Source organism: Pecten maximus, chromosome 16 (genome assembly GCF_902652985.1).
Source record: "Pecten maximus chromosome 16, xPecMax1.1, whole genome shotgun sequence".
Classification (NCBI taxonomy): Eukaryota; Metazoa; Mollusca; class Bivalvia; order Pectinida; family Pectinidae; genus Pecten; species Pecten maximus.
Genome location: NC_047030.1, coordinates 34204091 through 34223124, shown reverse-complemented (window position 1 = coordinate 34223124; position 19034 = coordinate 34204091). Strand labels below are relative to the sequence as shown.

Sequence of the window (19034 nt, the reverse complement as noted above, 5' to 3'; positions counted from 1 at the left end):
TAGCGTAATACAATAGGGACTTCATCGATATATCATTTCATCGATTTTCTAAGACCATGAAATATACGAAATTGAATCCCGAACGAAATTATATGCTCTGACAGTAATAATTTTGTAGTTGAGACCACGAACATTCCCCGCTGCTATTTCAGCAGTGACTCGTATACAAGTAGATAAAAGTTTGGTAGAAAGATACATCGCTAGTGTTAGGTCTCACACAACTAATTATTTCACTGTATGTTATTACCAATGACTCAATCCCCTCAATCGCTCATTTGAAGTTCAAATGTTGTGAAATTTATGTAAAGTTTGAAGATTTCCCTACCAGATAAATGATGATATTGGATAGGTTTAATAGCATATCAGAGCACACCTGTACTTGGACGACAGTAACCCTGTTATTTACAGTGCACAGGGGAACCCCACCTGGGAAATTCCCGCCTTTTAACACCTGGATTCCTACATCTTTCTATTTATACCAGGAGTGTATATTTTTGATTTTTAAAATATCAAGACCCTACTCTTTATTCTCGTACATTTATATAGAATGTACCCATTGCGTGTGTTATTTACTCAGGAAATAGCTTCAAACCCAGGACACATATTTTCTTCAGGGACTTGGTTCAGGTGAAACACCAGCTGATTGGCTGAATTAGTTGTGCGAGACCGTTAGACTCTGGTATTCAGTTATTTCCCTTTATTGTACTCTCCTCTTTGTCAATTTTGAGTAAAGATTACTCAGAAGCTGTTAGACGCTCTTCATCTTGTTAATATTCGCTTACATTTAAACTGTTTTTTACTCTAGATGAAATGGTACTTCATAGATTTACCTTTTCATTCGTCTACCATGTTCGAAACATTGAGTTAGTTAACTGAATGCTCTATGGATCAGTTATTTGTACTGCTGCAATGCGAAAGTATTTTAATCCTTAAATCCGATATATATCTACCTGATCGAGATAAAACATCACTGATCTTTTGGATAACTCGTAGCTGTCAACAATCCCCTTCTCTCTCAGCTGAAAAGGGACCAAAATTATACAATATATAACAACTAACTGACAAATAATACATTATCAATACAAAATACAGCATATCACACGCTTTTCAATATATTTCTGTTTACTTAATAGAAGTAAAATTAATGGCGGCATGACATATTGATTTATATATATATACCGTCTGTTTGCTAATCATACTCTTTATTTACCATTTATATTCTTTACTACCGTAATCACAAATAATTTCCATACTAATTTTCAGACATGTAATTATTGTCTTTATATCGTGTAAGTAATTCTTTATTAATATGAAAAGATTTTCATCCCTGTAAACTAAGTGAAGCGAAAACATCAGTAACTCAAATGCTTGAGTATTATTCTTTTCATTTATACACAAATTAACAGAATGTAATTTTCGTACATGTAATTATTGATTTTATATCGTGTTAGTTATTCATCTAATAAGAAAAGTTTTCCATTCCTCTAAACTATGTGAAGCATAAATATAACTAACTCAAATGCTTGAGAAGTATTTTACTCATTTATACACAAATTAACAGAATGATAGATTGTTTCACAGAATTATAAGCGTTATTCTTATCATTTTGTATATGCCCACCATTTCCAGATCTCCTCTCTCGACATTATACCCAGTCGGCAATCCAATGTCTACCTACGGGCATGTCCAGCACCTCATAGCCGGTATAGCTAAAACATAACAAAAAGTATTTATTGTTAACAAATACGAGGTCGAAGATTAAATGTTGTATTCAACCATTCGGCAGGTAAGTCACGTTTGATTATTATCATAATTTGAATTTTTGACAACGTTTTACATTTGTTGAATATTATCATTTATTCAAGCACAAAATCCAGCTATAGTATAACATACTATCAATGTCAATGTCATATTTATAAATTTCTAGGAACTTTCAGAAGGGAAGACGCGAAAAACCAAAGTTTTCAAGCCTAACAATATGCATTTGTAGAGGGTCTTTGACAACGTATACATTGAAACTATATATATTTCATGCACATCATTCTTCTGTGTTAATTTCATCCCTAAAAATACTTTATAGAATCGTTTTATTGCAAAAATTTTGAAATAATATTTGCTAAGTTTGGGGTCCAAAATCGGGTGTGGTGTCTCCTTCAATTTCACCTCACACAGATCTCCAAACAGGTCTGCTCTTTACTAGCTCCGTGCATTCTCATGACATCCGGGGACCTTTTCGTTCTGGAGCTCTGCCTCTGATGGTCAACGCCTATCCTGGGATCCAAGTCAACCTTGTTATATTTGTCTAGGACATCCTCAAAGTCTTCATCATATTCCTGTTCACAGTGCCCGCAGGCATCACAATTCATGCTGTAAAGAAATAATAACCAGAGGTTAAATTCATATCTGAATAAAAAACGCAAAAATATAGCAAAAACTAATAATATATTAGAAAAAATATATCTAACGGAGAAAATTAATGAAAGGAGAAACATACCAGCTTTTCCGGTAATGTACAAAAAAGCACACCCTTATCATTTCTGAATCATGTAAAGTTCGAAAATGTGCAACGAGGACATTTACTTATATAAGGAAGAACAGTAAAGAAAGATTGTACTGTTACCAGTAGATTTTATTTTTGGGAATGGGTGATATTTTAGAACATAAAAATCCCTCCCCTACCTTCTTCCTTGATCTACATATGTATTCACAAAAATGAGAAAGAACTTTAAATCTCATCAAATCTACATTCAAACCTTCAACAGAGAAAGGATGTATTTAGAATATTAAAATATTTTGACAAACAGCAATGCAATTTAATTGTGTGAAATTTTCCTGAACTATCTACCTACTCTGTGGCGAGTCCCTTGCTTTGGAAGTAGTTGAATTCCACCTCCGAGTCATAAACATCAATTGTGAATTTGCATCTCTCGTCCTCTGTCGTGTTGACATTATACCGAACTTCAACCTCCATTCGACCAACCCCTGTCCCCTCAGTAGTCACTTTCAGCTTGCCCTCAACAGGGATCTACATACAAATACTAGTAGTAGTACTCACAAACAACCACGTAGGCATACAGGGGATCAGCTGACTTGTCGATGATCATCCAATTGGAGTTTTAGGGGTTACTTTAGCATAGTGTTAATCCAAAAAATATTTCACATTAGATTTCTTTATTTTTCATTTTCAAAACAATTTTATCCAGATTTCAAGCAGGAATACTGATATTTATTTTTGATGGAACTTCTTTTCAAATGCACACGCATTTCTATACAACGTTAACGTATATAGAAATCATGTGGAAAATAACTATCAATACCATGTTTAAACATACTCCTCAATGCTTACGTCATGTACAGCTTTTTGGACGGTGACGTCATCATCGGAGAGAACGATGTCGTGTTCGATTGCGTCGTTGGTTGAAACTTTGATCTTGGTGTGGAGGTCTATTTTTAGATCGTACGATCTAACATTGTACTCGGATAGAGCTTGTAGTCCAACTACTGTATCCTAGACATAATCAAAATACACAAAATACTGTATCCTTGATGTAATCAAAATACACAAAAAACTGTATTCTAGATATAATCAAAACACACAAAATAAAGAACATATACAAAACCTGACACCGACGACACAGGGTTACATGTTATGTTGTAATTACTATTTTCCTTAATGACATATGTCTAAAGGGAAGTAACTAATTGTGATTTTGTATATTGCATTCATGTGATGTAAAACCGCAATGCGCTATTCAATTGCTTCTCGTTGAATAATATGTATGTATAATATTTTACAAAATCATAAAAAATCATTAAAATATTTTTAACACACTTTTATAATATTGTATCTACTAAAAGTGGTAATGAATCTAATGTTAAATTTGACTTAAATAAAAACCTTACTATAAACAGCAAATGTGTAGAGATGGTCTTTTTATCAAATAAATAATTACTAGCCATCTTAAGTTAAAAAAATAGAGATGCTTTGTCCAGAGCCATCTTACTTTAAAAAAATAGAAATGCTCTGTCCAGTATTTTTAAGCGGATTTTATCTACCTGGACATAACTATCCACAATAACGACAATAATTTAGATGGAAACCTGTATATAATTACCTGTGTAGATTTGAAGGCCCCGGTTGAAGTTTTCTGTGTAAGAAGCCATTCGACGACGTTATGGACGTAACCGACGTCATTTACACCCAGGAGTGACAGGACCGCGTAGGCCGTTATCTCCACATCAATGGCGGACGGGTTATGTGACATCCAGGGCGGGACCTCCCCTATAAAGTCTATCACAGACCAGTACCTTAAGCCTAGTTACGAAAATACAAGTATATATTAATGTACAGACTAATTAATGTTTTGAACCGATTATTTTCATAATAGATTATACGTTCGTAGTTCTAAGGGCCTGAATACCTCGGGGGCGGCATTCGAAGCTAAAATTGGTCGAATGAAATGTCAAAAATCTATCCATGTACATTTCTGCATTATTGAAAAACACCTTGATATGTACAGTCTTATTCACTCCATATTATTCAATATCGATGTAGGTATAGCATAACACAACTTGAAAAGAGCGAATGCAAATGAAAAGTTTCTTGCAGGTGAATATATATACGGATATACGGACAGACGGATCAAAGTACTTCCAACAGCATAAAACAACAAATGAAAAATGGACGGATCGCGACGTGAAAAAATATATCGCTACCATCCAATAAGCACACTATAGGTATGTCAATTCGAGTTTTAATAACAGATTGGGATAAAGTAAAATAATAAGTTCAAGAAGCAAATTACAATTTGCGGCGCACATAAGCTTAGCAAAATAAGGAACCGCTAATAACGAGAATGCTGTATTGGTAATATCACCTTGACCACCATCCACAATGTTGACCTCGACGGAGAGCGTTTTGAGATAGTGGATGGCGTCCATTTTTCTTGGACTGTTTCCAAGGACTAGCGCATAGGTTGTTAGGACTAGAGGATACGTCTGGTCAATAAAGTCTAGATGTGACTCAAGGTATTGAAGAGCAAGTACGATGTTCTGCTCCGTATCCTGTAAATAAGTTAACTGTATGATTTAAAAATATCGTGCTCTTGGCAAAGTAACAGTGGCCTCTCAAACTAATAAGGTTCACATCGATATCGCAATCTTTAGATATAAATGAATACTGAAAAGGTGTTTATTTTACTTATTAAAAGGAAATTGCTGCTACGGTGACTGAATCTGTCAAATGTTGGCTATTAACAAAGTCTACTAAAACAGAACAGGATCTCGGCTTTTCTGACTTAGCACTTTAACGCTTGCTTCAGACGTAATTGACATTTCCGTTATAATTTGACCAACTGTGTAGATCTATCGCCATGACATTTTGTTACCAACTCATCAACGCTACAAAGTGACATGGGTAAATGAATTATTAGGTAAGAAAATTCAAATTGACATAATCGATTCAATCAATTGTGCGCTTCTGACAAGGCGATTATTGGATCGAGTTTACAAGAATCGTGATTTTGTAATTAATTTTACCGACATAAAGATATCATGTAAGTCACGTGTACGTCGCGTGCTTTGAAGATAATTTGGATAAATGGCAAGCGTAATTGCATGGCTATTTGGAAATATGATTAAACGATTAAATCGACATATACGTTAACTCACGATTGGTCTGCAGCGAGCCTCCATTAGCGTTATTAACACATATGCCGTCATCGACACCTCACCATTCATGCCACCCTGAAAAAGTAAAGATGATTAACAACATATGATCATCAATCATGGTTTAGTTAATACGATTATCGTCATCAGTCGTTATCTTTGTTATGCTTTGTCCTCTTAAAGCAGCTAGGGTACTACCTAACTGTAAAATATACAGGGACACTCGTCACATGATATCTAGTACAACGGTGGTGAGGGGGTTGGAGGAGGTGGTGGGGGAGGTGGTGAGGGGGTTGAGTGAGGGGGTGGGGTTGGGATGACGTGTCATGCTTATTGACAATGATACCAAAGTCCGGTCTCTGATCACAGATTCATGCGAATGGTATTAATCAAACAACACATCTCGGATTTTCACCTGAGTGTGCATTAAAACAAAGTGGATCTTTTAACCAAACGAAGGTAAAATGATACTACTTGCCATCATTTCTTTGTGAAAGAGAGGGAAAATTTCCATAAAGGCACCATCTCCTCGCTGATGTCTAAATAGCCAACGCATGCCCGCACATATCACCTCCGAGTCTATGTCAATAAACTCGGTGGCCTCGCTTAGCACCTTCACCACGAATGCTGTAAGCCTAGAGAAGAGGGTTATACAAAACGTAGAGTCGTAATTACGTTGAAATGAACTTGTATATAAACTTAACGAATTCTGAAGTAGTTCATGAAACAGAGTATGGAACTCAGCTTGATTAAAGACTTATAGTTTGACGACTTATGAGTTTTGTACCGTAGTAGGTATTCTCAAACATCTAAATTAATTCCTCAGTGAGTGAAAAGAGTATATTTTACCTGACAACTAACATCAATGATTCCAATGCTGACAAACAGATTTCATTTTTTTTTGTTCGTTTGTTTGTTTGTTTGTTTTTCTTTTCTATGCTGTTTGAGGTTGATACGTGATGACGATTCCATATTTGATTTAACAATTTCGTTTGTACGGTGACCTTTTATTTCGTTTGGACGATGATCGGTTGTTTCGTTTGTACGATGATATTTTATTTATTTTTCACGATGATGATTTATTTAGTTTGTACTATAATCACTTATGTCGTTTGAACGATGATTTTCATTTCGTTTGTACGATGATCTTTTATTTCGTTTGTACGATGATCGGTTATTTCGTTTGTACGATGATCGGTTATTTCGTTTGTATAATGATCATTTATACACTTGAGTTACAAACCATGTGCTGGACGGCCTGTGTGCCCAAACAGCAAACGACCCATCAATTTTTCTAAACGTCATCTCCCGTTGGTAACCTACAACAAATCATTTTTAGCTGTCAAAAATAAAAACATAAAAGAAGAATAAGCAGCCGTGTAGGTTGCGGAAGTGCAAATTAGTCGCATATCAAAATTAAGAAACGAATAAATCTATCCATAATGAGTATTGATATATTATTCCGTGCCTAAATGATAATTCGTCAATAAATAAATTGTCCATATAAGATCCATTATGAATGTTTAAGATTATTTAAATTATATTCTAGACAATATCTGAATATATATCAATTAATCATTATAGGTATAAATAGAGACTGTCTTTGCTCGGATATTTTATGACAATATCTGCATGTTTACCTATTAATAATTATAGATAGAAATAGAGACTGTCGGACATTTTATGATTTACCTAGCCTGAGCCTACTCCGGCCTCTGTCCTCCAGTGCTTTAGTGAGTTGCTCTGTCCTCTGCAGATATCTCATGGTGTATACAACAGGAGCCAAGAGTATCATAGTCTGTTCACCACATCCGTGGGGGACTCTGTCTAGTAGAACATTCGCTCCTTCTAGAACAACAGGCACCGTCGCATCCATGATATTTCCTGAGCGAACAAATTATTTGGTCAAGGAAAATGTTTAAAAACGCATTGGATCAATTATAGATTGTGCTCGTATCTTAACACAAAGAAAAACGTTTTCAGATATTTTTGATCAGTTCTTCAAAAGTGTCTGATCTGTACGATTATCAATTCAACAATCAATACTTATTTTTTCTCGCTGAAGCAATTAGGATATGAATATGTGTTGCCGCAAGGAATAGTGATATATTATTTGGATTATTTCACTTGTGTCCAATCCTGATATATATTCACACGCACGAAACTCAAAATAAGATGAATGGACTAACCCATGGCTGACACCTTGCACATGCCGGTCCCTGGAATGGCCTTCTCTGGAAGTGTCAGATCCACGGTGGCTTCTTGAATCTCGAGGAATGGCGAAGGGTACATAACTATAAGTAATAAGTTACAACGTCAGAGTTTACATACTTATCCAATGATGTCAAACACAATACATCACTCAACGCGATGTTAAGATTAATTATAAGTGCAGAGTACAGAACAACAAAAGTACTATGATAAGGTTGCGAGAATGAAGCGAAAATAATAAACATCATCAAGTCAAGGTTTGCTCGAAAGTACAACATTGTAAAAGAAACAAAAACTATTTTCAGGAACTAGATGCGTATTTTAATGTTTGGTCTTAATCTTATTTGTGTTTACTTAATAAGTAGTATTTAAACAGAATAATAAACGACGGTTTGTAATAATTCCATACCTATCAAACATGTATAATTACATATACATGTGTATGTATGGTTATCATAAGTAACTCTTACTGAATTAAATATTAATGGTTATGAGTTAACAAAAACCCTACAAGATTCTGAAATAATCGAGGTATCTAATTCAGCATCACGGTAAGTGTCACGAATGCATTACGTACTGTTGACAGTCAGATCTCCTGTACTGCCCACTCTGTCCCTGTGTGCTTGAGGGTCCAGCCAAAACGACACGGTTTTCATTTCCTCTCTTCCTTCATTCTGCATGCAAAGATTAAACCTTCATTGTATCATCTTAATTATAAAATTTATAAAAAAGAAAACAACTTATGAATGTATATTCCAAAAGGCAGCGTAATTCGAACAGAGAAAATTTTATTAAGAACGGTCAATATCTTAAGAAATATATTAAATGATAGTTTTATAAATCACAAGTCTATTAGCAAAGCCATTATTTGACGAGTTAGTTATACAATATATTTTAAAAGGTAATGATGGATTTCTTTTATTTATGTTTCAACGTACCAATGCTCCAAATCTATGATTGAAAGACCTTACATTACACATGCTTTGTGGATAAACTCACAACACACACATTTACCAGACCGCGATTTTGACCCCGATGCTCCTGTACACAAATTTAGAATTCACAATCAGAATGTACAAAATTATCACATACGTAAATAGTACTTACGATAACATAAACCGTTTTCCGTACAACATCATTCGTGCCGTTGATGGAATACACCCTGACCTCAAACTCGAACTCCCCAGCCTGAAGTGGCACTATCGGGAATTTGATTGGCTCCGGGCTGTTAGGATGAACTTCCACCTTTATATAGCTATTATCGGACCGTGGAGTACATAACTCGTCAGGCGTGACAATGTACACAAAACACTGTAAAATTACATAGACATCATTTTGAATTTTCCAAAAATGTAATATCTAAATGACGTTTTTTTTTAATTCATTCATTTATTTATTCATTTATTTATTTATTCATTAATTTATTTATTCATTTAAATTTAATCATTTATGTATTGTTTTTGTGTTTTGTTTGTTTGGTTCTTGTTTTTCTTTTTCTTTTCTTTTTTAGTTATTTGTATGTTTGTTTGTTTGCTTTAGCTTGTCCGTTTTGTCAGGGTTTACTCTTATGAATTAGGAATCATCAGTAAAATGTCGTTAAAAGTCGATAAAACGAGGACAAACATTTCATAAATGATTTTTTATTGAGACCATTGAACGACTATAAGTAGAATAAAACAAAGTGTAAAGGAAAGGTGTGCGTCTTCTGTTCAACGACATATATAGAGTAAATACACGTCAAAGAGCCATGTATAGTCCAGATATAATTTTATTGACTTATCTATTTATTTATTAACTTATATTTTCTTGTTTTTAGTTTATTTTTTTATTTTCTTGTGGAGATATAAATTAATAATAACTGACCATTCTTTGGTCTCAGTTAACTTACAAAACGTAACATGTGGATGGTCGTATGCTATCTTCTCCTGCCCCATTCTTGATTTAGAACCAAATATTTACATAGCAGATCAATGGTAGATAAGGAGATATTGTTGTTATGTTGATCAATATCAATTAAACATTCAACTACACATTTACTCACAGGTAGCATATCGGGAGAGTAATTGTAGATTGTCGCTCTAACTTCGGCCTGTTCCAAACGGACAATACTGTATGGAAACTCGAGATCCACAAAGAACGTGCGGAATACCTGCACGCGCTCTGGCTTGGAGATGCACATGCCGTAATCCTCAGATAATGTTAGAGCTTGTATGATGTGGGTTGTGATTGAGTCCGGCACAGCAAAGTTCTTCTCCAGGCGTCCGTTCTCACTGTAAGTTTAAGTGTAAGATTAGCTCACATCAATGGATAGTGTTATTGAAGGACATTTCTCTAGTTTGAGGGTAAGACGGAATAAACTCTTTGTTAAAGTATAGACAATCTAAAGTCTCCTTTTTGGACGAACTTTAATGTTGGCTTTAGAGAAATTCCCGAATTATAGAAATATTGTTCTTATGTCAATGTCCATTCTCCGTGAAAAATGGAGATGTCAAATATTATACTCGTTAAGTGATAATGCTTGAAATAATTTGTCACTCTTTTACAACACTTGTTTAAATATATTAAAACACAACATTTACTGTAAATCGATATGTCGACCAATTATCTATCCTCTGATTTCTTAGAAATGAAAGAAAATTAACAGTTCATGTAATTATCTTTTAATGTACCCAGCTGACGCTTACTCCAGATAATCATCCTCCTCAAACATCCACGACTCAGGGAAGTATGACCTTACTTGTGCGTTTTCAAGGTCAACAACAACATCGCGAAACGTGTACTTGATGGTTCCCCGACGCGCAACACGTCCTGACAATGAAAAATCAATTCAAATTTCGATGGGTTTAACATTCTCAAATCTTTTAAAATGCCAATTCTAAATGTGCGTATATTATCCGTACTGGTATATGTAATTCAATCTTGAAATGCATACCTCATTTATCTCTTACTTACCACCATCTTAAATGATTTACACGGTAAATGTACATGTCCGTTTAATCTAACCACAGTTTCAAATGTCCGTACTACTAATTTTAACCGTAATCGTACCAGTCTGTCAAACTTACCACATTTCTAAATGACCGCACTTCTGATATTTACCGTAATCATACATGTCTGTCAAACTTACCATAGTTCTAAGTAACCCCGCTTCTGATATTTACCGTAATACTACATGTCAATCAAACTTACCACAATTCAAATGGCCGCACTTCTGATATTTACCGTAATCATACATGTCTGTCAAACTTACCACAATTCTAAATGACCGCACTTCTGATATTTACCGTAATACTACATGTCAATCAAACTTACCACAATTCAAATGGCCGCACTTTTGATATTTACCGTAATCATACATGTCTGTCAAACTTACCACAATTCAAATGGCCGCACTTTTGATATTTACCGTAATCATACATGTCTGTCAAACTTACCACAATTCAAATGGCCGCACTTTTGATATTTACCGTAATCGAAAATGTATATCAAACTTACAAGTCTAAATGACCGCACTTTTGATATTTACCAAATTCGTACATGTCCGTTATCTCCATCGGTCTGTAGATGTTACAGCATTTGAAGAATATCTTTGAACAGCTAGTGTTGTTGGTGGCTAGATAAACGGCCTTGCCTTCTGTGTAACAATCAAGCTCAGTCACTCCATCCCTCCCGAACATGTCCCCAGCCACACAGCAGGGGTGCGTATGTAGGGTTTCATACTCATCTACGCCACAAAAACAAAAACAAAACAAACAAGAGGCCCATGGGGCCTGCATCGCTCACCTGGTTGGATTAGGCCAAATGTCAAAATAATGTTCATATTCAATTTGTTTTATTTGTAAATCTCTAACAATGCTATATATGGTTATAGTCTGGTAATCCGAACTGCTTTAAAGGTTAATGAAGTCCAGACTCTCTAAGGTCTGAAAGACCTCAAGAATTGCTTTTAGAACATGCATTCATCACTTTATGACTAGTAGCGATTCAAAGGAATTACCTCTATTTCACCTATTGGTCCCCGCCCCTTTGGCCCCTCGGGGGTCAGAGTCACCATTTATGCAAAATCTGTTCCCCTTCCCCCAAGGATGTTTCTGACTAAATTGGGTTCAAATCCATTCATAACTTTATGACTAGTAGCGATTTAAAGGAATTACCTCTATTTCCCCTATTGGGCCCCGCCCCTTTGGCCCCTTTGGGGTCAGAGTCACCATTTATGCAAAATTTGTTCCCCTTCCCCCAAGGATGTTTCTGACCAAATTGGGTTCAAATCCATTCAAATCTGTATGACTAGTTACTGTAGTGATTTAAAGGAATTACCTCTATTTCCCCTTTTGGGCCCCGCCCCTTTGGGGTCAGAGTCACCATTTATGCAAAATCTGTTCTTCTTTCCCCAAGGATGTTTCTGATTAAATTGGGTTCAAATCCATTCATAACTTTATGACTAGTAGCGATTTAAAGGAATTACCTCTATTTCCCCTATTGGGCCTCGCCCCTTTGGGGTCAGAGTCACCATTTATGCAATATCTGTTCCCCTTCCCCCAAGGATGTTTCTGACCAAATTGGGTTCAAATCCATTTATAACTTAATAACAAGTAGCGATTTAAAGGAATTACCTCTATTTCCCCTATTGGGCCCCGCCCCTTTGGCCCCTTTGGGGTCAGAGTCACCATTTATGCAAAATCTGTTCTTCTTCCCCCAAGGATGTTTCTGACCAAATTGGGTTCAAATCCATTCATAACTTTATGACTAGTAGCGATTCAAAGGAATTACCTCTATTTCACCTATTGGGCCCCGCCCTTTTGGCCCCTCGGGGGTCAGAGTCACCATTTATGCAAAATCTGTTCCCCTTCCCCCAAGGATGTTTCTGACCAAATTGGGTTCAAATCCATTCATAATTTTATGACAAGTAGCGATTTAAAGGAATAACCTCTATTTCCCCTATTGGGCCCAACCCCTTTGGCCCCTCTGGGGTCAGAGCTACCATTTATGCAAAATCTGTTCCCCTTCCCCCAAGGATGTTTCTGACCAACTTGGGTTCAAATCCATTCAAATCTTTATGACTAATAGCGATTTAAAGGAATTACCTCTATTTCACCTATTGGGCCTCGCCCCTTTGGCCCCTCGGGGGTCAGAGTCACCATTTATGCAAAATCTGTTCCCCTTCTCCCAAGGATGTTTCTGACCAAATTGGGTTCAAATCCATTCATAACTTTTTGACAAGTAGCGATTTAAAGGAATTACTTCTATTTCCCCTATTGGGCCCCGCCCCTTTGGCCCCATTTGGGGTCAGAGTCACCATTTATGCAAAATCTGTTCTTCTTCCCCCAAGGATGTTTCTGACCAAATTGGGTTCAAATCCATTCACAACTTTATGACTAGTAGCGATTCAAAGGAATTACCTCTATTTCCCCTATTGGGCCCCGCCCCTTTGGCCCCTCGGGGGTCAGAGTCACCATTTATGCAAAATCTGTTCCCATTCCCCCAAGAATGTTTCTGACCAAATTGGGTTCAAATCCATTCATAACTTTATGACAAGTAGCGATTTAAAGGAATTACCTCTATTTCCCCTATTGGGCCCCGCCCCTTTGGCCCCTTTGGGGTCAGAGTCACCATTTATGCAAAATCTGTTCCCCTTCCCCCAAGGATGTTTCTGACCAGATTGGGTTCAAATCCATTCATAACTTTATGACTAGTAGCGATTCAAAGGAATTACCTCTATTTCCCCTATTGGGCCCCGCCCCTTTGGCCCCTTTGGGGTCAGAGTCACCATTTATGCAAAATCTGTTCCCATTCCCCCAAGAATGTTTCTGACCAAATTGGGTTCAAATCCATTCATAACTTTATGACTAGTAGCGATTTAAAGGAATTACCTCTATTTCCCCTATTGGGCCCCGCCCCTTTGGCCCCTTTGGGGTCAGAGTCACCATTTATGCAAAATCTGTTCCCATTCCCCCAAGAATGTTTCTGACCAAATTGGGTTCAAATCCATTCATAACTTTATGACAAGTAGCGATTTAAAGGAATTACCTCTATTTCCCCTATTGGGCCCCGCCCCTTTGGCCCCTTTGGGTCAGAGTCACCATTTATGCAAAATCTGTTCCCCTTCCCCCAAGGATGTTTCTGACCAGAATTGGGTTCAAATCCATTCATAACTTTATGACTAGTAGCGATTTAAAGGAATTACCTCTATTTCCCCTATTGGGCCCCGCCCCTTTGGCCCCTTTGGGGTCAGAGTCACCATTTATGCAAAATCTGTTCCCCTTCTGCCAAGGATGTTTCTGGCCAAATTTGGTCAAAATCCAATAAGAACTTTTTGACTAGTAGCGATTTGAAGCAAATGTTGACGGACGACGGACGGACGGACGACGGACGCTGCGCCATGACATAAGCTCACCGGACCTTCGGTCCAGGTGAGCTAAAAAACAAAAAAACATCACATTCTGAGAAATGAATTTTGAACAAAAGTAGAGTATTCAACTTGGGCAAACACGGATTCTTATTGAATAAGTGAAAATATAAATCTAAATAAATTTCTTTGTAAACTGCAATGTTACAATATTTGTCTTTGTTAAACTGGATGATTTCCCTTGACTTCGAAACTATTACTTATATACGAGATGTGTCTTGGGTGGGAAATGATGTAATACGCAATGGATTAAAAACCGTTGTTTTTTCAACGTTTTATAGATGAAATACAACATTAACAAAGATGCAAAATATTTTCATGCCATACCAATACTGCGCCCTATAATTACGTCTCACATATCTACAAAACAAAAAACAGGTAGAATACCCCCACGTAAAGTGAAGATTAGTAGAGAAATTGGAGACGACCTTTACCTAAGGAACGTTTCCCGCGCTTTTTACCACCACACCCAGTTTTCTCCTTGGGTGCTGTTTCAAGATCAGCATTGGTGATAACTGCCAAACCAGAATCCTACAAAATAAACAAGATATATAATGAAAAATTATCAAAACAGAAAAATTTAACAATTGAATCTGGTCTAAGCTCAATTTAATTGCAATCTATTATCAAAAATGTAATATTCCTACATTCGCGTCATAGATAAGTACCATACTATTTTACTTTCAAATCAAGAATTATCATTTATGATACGAAATCAACACAAGGACATTTTTCTTTGACTTTCAAATATCAGCTTATATAGGATCACGGGCCATATTTAATATATAACTAGAAAAGCATTTCTTGGAATACATTTATACTGAACCAGTTGACACTGCTTTTGTTCTTTAATGAAAACTATCATATATTGCAGTAAAATTGAGGTATATGTTTTCTACAAATGTACGACGATATACTATATATGCAAAGGAGGAATAAAAAATATTACAAAATTGAAAAACTAGAAAAGTAAGAAAATATTGTTGGGTTACTACAACTTATTCGTAGAGAAACGAAAGATGATGACATCGTGAAGTATTATATCTTTACAGAGATATCGTTATGTGAGTCAGACTTATTTAATGATATCATGTGTATTATATGTGGATATAAATCTGATTAACACAAAATGTTAATACTGAATACACGTATACCGAAATATTTGTTTAAGATTTTACATATAATATAACGTATTTCTATCAAGTGGATGATATGATCCAAAACTCAAAGAGGTATATTATTACAATCAAAGACATGAACTGTCTGGAAGTCAACTTTGATATAAGTATGAATCACTGAAGTATTATTTATAATATTGAGGTTAGAAGGTCTAATTAGCAAAAACTTCATCCCAACGTACCTCAAACACCTCGGCTGGTGTCAGTCCACCTCCGAAGCCGCATCCTATGTCATGGGACGCAAACCGCTTAAACATCTAAAGAATATGGATAAGAATGAATGATTACTCACGAGAGGGAAATGCCTAGCAATAGATACAAATGACAGGAAATTCCACAGAGACAGGGAGGTTCTCTATCTTTCAACTATACCATTATTTAATTACATTCTGTAATATCTTTTTATTTCCCGTAGTAAATGGGGCTATTTCTTAATGTTTTTCTCTTTCTTTCATTATATCTAACCGTTCTTCATTTTTATAAGACAGATAAAGTCAGTAGTAAACGCTGCAAATACATTGTATTATATTATTTTATAACACAATGCATTCAATTGTGTTATGCATTGTTTTTTCAAAGTGAAGTTTTTCACTAGAATATCTCTGCCTTTTGTTTTGTTCTACGAGTTCTTGCAGACATTTTTTGTCTATGTAAGTTTCAAATGAGTACAAAATCATGGAACTCGAGGAGGAATCTACTGACGAAGATGAGTATTTGTCGATAATGTGGGGGTGGTGTTAACAAAATTACAAAAGCAATCTGATCTTGAGACCCGACCAGAAATTATTTTCAATTCACATAATTTCCATGTTCACATGTCACTACCATTGAATAATCGCCATGACTTAATCTCATGGTAAGGCTATGCACTTATGGCCGAGGGGACCTGGTTAAATTAAAAAATTGGACCCGAAAGGTATCGATTGACCTACCCGGTCATGTTTAAAATTAATTCTGTTTATATTTTTTTGACTGACCGTATGTCTTCTGAGCACGTTCTTGTTGTTAAGGAGATAGACTGCCCTGTCCACGGCCAGGAAGCCAACCAGACTAGATGGCGCCCCGCTAACCTGCAAAGTTAATCCCTCTCCATCTCCAGGCTCCAATCTTCCCCTTTCCTTGGATAAGCCCAACTGCACATATTTGTAATACAATTTGATTACAAAATGTTCTGAGCCATGCTCATTTTGAATTAGATTCCACTTGTGTATCTCTTTTAAAGCAAAATGTAAATGCTGAAATTCGTAGGATATTCACAAATGTAGTATCTTGCGAATTTATGAATTAGTAATGATGGAGAGTCTTATGAAAGCAACATAATTATTGAGCGTAAATGCGTCAAACCAACTATCAAAGTGCATGACGTGATATAGATTTGATACAGACTTGTATGCCAGGTGCCGTCGGTAAAACTGAAGACGGTAACCCTTCCGGAGTGAAGGAACATCACAATGACAGTAAACACAACAGCTAAAACATGACTGGCATAGTGAATAAAACTTTCGTTATCATCTTGTTTGTGTTATACGTATGACATAAATACAATGAATAACATTATATACAGTAGTACCTCCTTTTCACACATGTTCTTGACATCTATCCACGTGGAGTCGGCAACGATTTCTGTTTGTGCTGTTTCGGTGACTGTGTAGAAAACAAGGACTCGGATCCCTGGCGACATCTTGCCCGTGACAGGGCGATGGAAGATCTCGTGAGATTGTTCTGCATCTAAAATCCGGCCTCCAGACATCAGCTGTAAAACATGTCAACACTTCGGTTCAAGATAATTAGGACACTCACTGTATTATGATTTTTTTCAACTTCATGAGGTATCCTCGTTTTTAATTATACATCTTATTCCTCGTTTATGCCTTTACTCAATGACGTTGCCATGCCTATGTGGATATCTAATTACAAAAGTTAAAATGTTAGTATGGTTTAATCTGAAGAAAAAATTCTGAATCAATCCATGCGGATGGATTCATGATGTCAAACTGAAACTATTTTAGAGGTTATAGTGTGGTTTTATGAATACGGATAATTTGTTTAAAGCTAAAATTAAATATAAACATATTTTGAATATTGATTACCTTTAATATGTTAATGGTACAGGTCCAATAAAACATCAGACTAAATATCATTACTTACCAAATACGACAAGGATCTGTTATTGTTTCCACTAGATATCGTATCCACCATCAGTTCAGTTTCATGCTGTAATAAGAATCAAAATTGTTAATTACGTTTCATACTGAATTCATATCATCTGTGATGTCGATTTATTTATTGACGTTCTCAAGCTGAACCTAAACGTGTCACGTGACATAAGGTCAAGGGTCACATACCAAGTTAGTCCAAATTGAGAGGTAGCTTTCTGAAGGCGAGTACAGCGGTAAGACCTCCAATATGGACTCGTCCTGTTCATCCTCGTCCACATCCGGGTCCAGTGCCTTCACCTACGTAATCAAATACGGTATTATCATCAAGTTAAAGATGTTTAGATCAGTTAACATTTATTAAACAATTAACATAGACTAAGCTGACTACGAACTGTAAGTGTTTTTATAGACTTAATTGACTGCGTGTGTGTTTTCATAGACTAAACTGACTACGTAACTGTTTTATAGACTAAACTGCCTATGTATGCGTTTAAAGACTAAATTGACTACGTATGTGTTTATAGACTTAACTCACTACCTATGTGTTTTCATAGACTAAACTGACAACGCATGTGTTTTCCTAGACTAAACTGACAACGCATGTGTTTTCATAGACTAAACTGACAACGCATGTGTTTTCATAGACTAAACTGACAACGCATGTGTTTTATAGGCTAAACTTACTACGTGTGTGTTTTCATAGACTAAACAGACTACGTATGTGTTTTCATAGACTAAACTGACTACGTAACTGTTTTATAGACTAAGCTGCCTATGTATGCGTTAAAAGACTAAATTGACTACGTATGTGTTTATAGACTTAACTCAATACCTATGTGTTTTCATAGACTAAACTGACAACGCATGTGTTTTATAGGCTAAACTGACAACGCATGTGTTTTCATAGACTAAACTGACAACGCATGTGTTTTATAGGCTTAACTTACTACGTGTGTGTTTTCATAGACTAAACAGACTACGTATGTGTTTTCATAGACTAAACTGACTACGTAACTGTTTTATAGACTAAACTGCCTATGTATGCGTTTAAAGACTAAATTGACTACGTATGTGTTTATAGACTTAACTCACTACCTAGGTGTTTTCATAGACTAAACTGACAACGCATGTGTTTTCCTAGACTAAACTGACAACGCATGTGTTTTCATAGACTAAACTGACAACGCATGTGTTTTATAGGCTAAACTTACTACGTGTGTGTTTTCATAGACTAAACAGACTACGTATTTGTTTTCATAGACTGAACTGACAACGTATGTGTGTTCATAGACTAAACGGTTTGGTTTGGTTTTATTTGTTTAACGTCCTATCAACAGCTAAGGTCATTTAAGGACGACCTCCCGTGCGTGCGATGTACATGCGTGTGGTGAGTGCGTATATGTGTTTTGGGAA

The 19034-nt window shown here is 36.1% G+C and overlaps 1 protein-coding gene across 1 annotated transcript in view; it reads right to left on the bottom strand.

The window, feature by feature from the left end:
• The window catches only part of LOC117345005 (complement C3-like), a 55481-nt gene that overhangs the window by 6640 nt on the left and 29807 nt on the right, over positions 1-19034 (bottom strand). The window contains 24 exon segments of the mRNA XM_033907925.1: positions 951-1019; positions 1621-1674; positions 1676-1709; positions 2164-2367; positions 2850-3025; positions 3347-3508; positions 4116-4315; positions 4878-5064; positions 5671-5745; positions 6146-6302; positions 6911-6986; positions 7360-7551; positions 7857-7961; positions 8456-8552; positions 8986-9189; positions 9920-10148; positions 10563-10686; positions 11405-11602; positions 14719-14815; positions 15645-15719; positions 16440-16595; positions 17033-17215; positions 17611-17676; positions 17808-17918. Coding sequence (XP_033763816.1) covers positions 951-1019; positions 1621-1674; positions 1676-1709; positions 2164-2367; positions 2850-3025; positions 3347-3508; positions 4116-4315; positions 4878-5064; positions 5671-5745; positions 6146-6302; positions 6911-6986; positions 7360-7551; positions 7857-7961; positions 8456-8552; positions 8986-9189; positions 9920-10148; positions 10563-10686; positions 11405-11602; positions 14719-14815; positions 15645-15719; positions 16440-16595; positions 17033-17215; positions 17611-17676; positions 17808-17918 — 3231 coding nt within the window.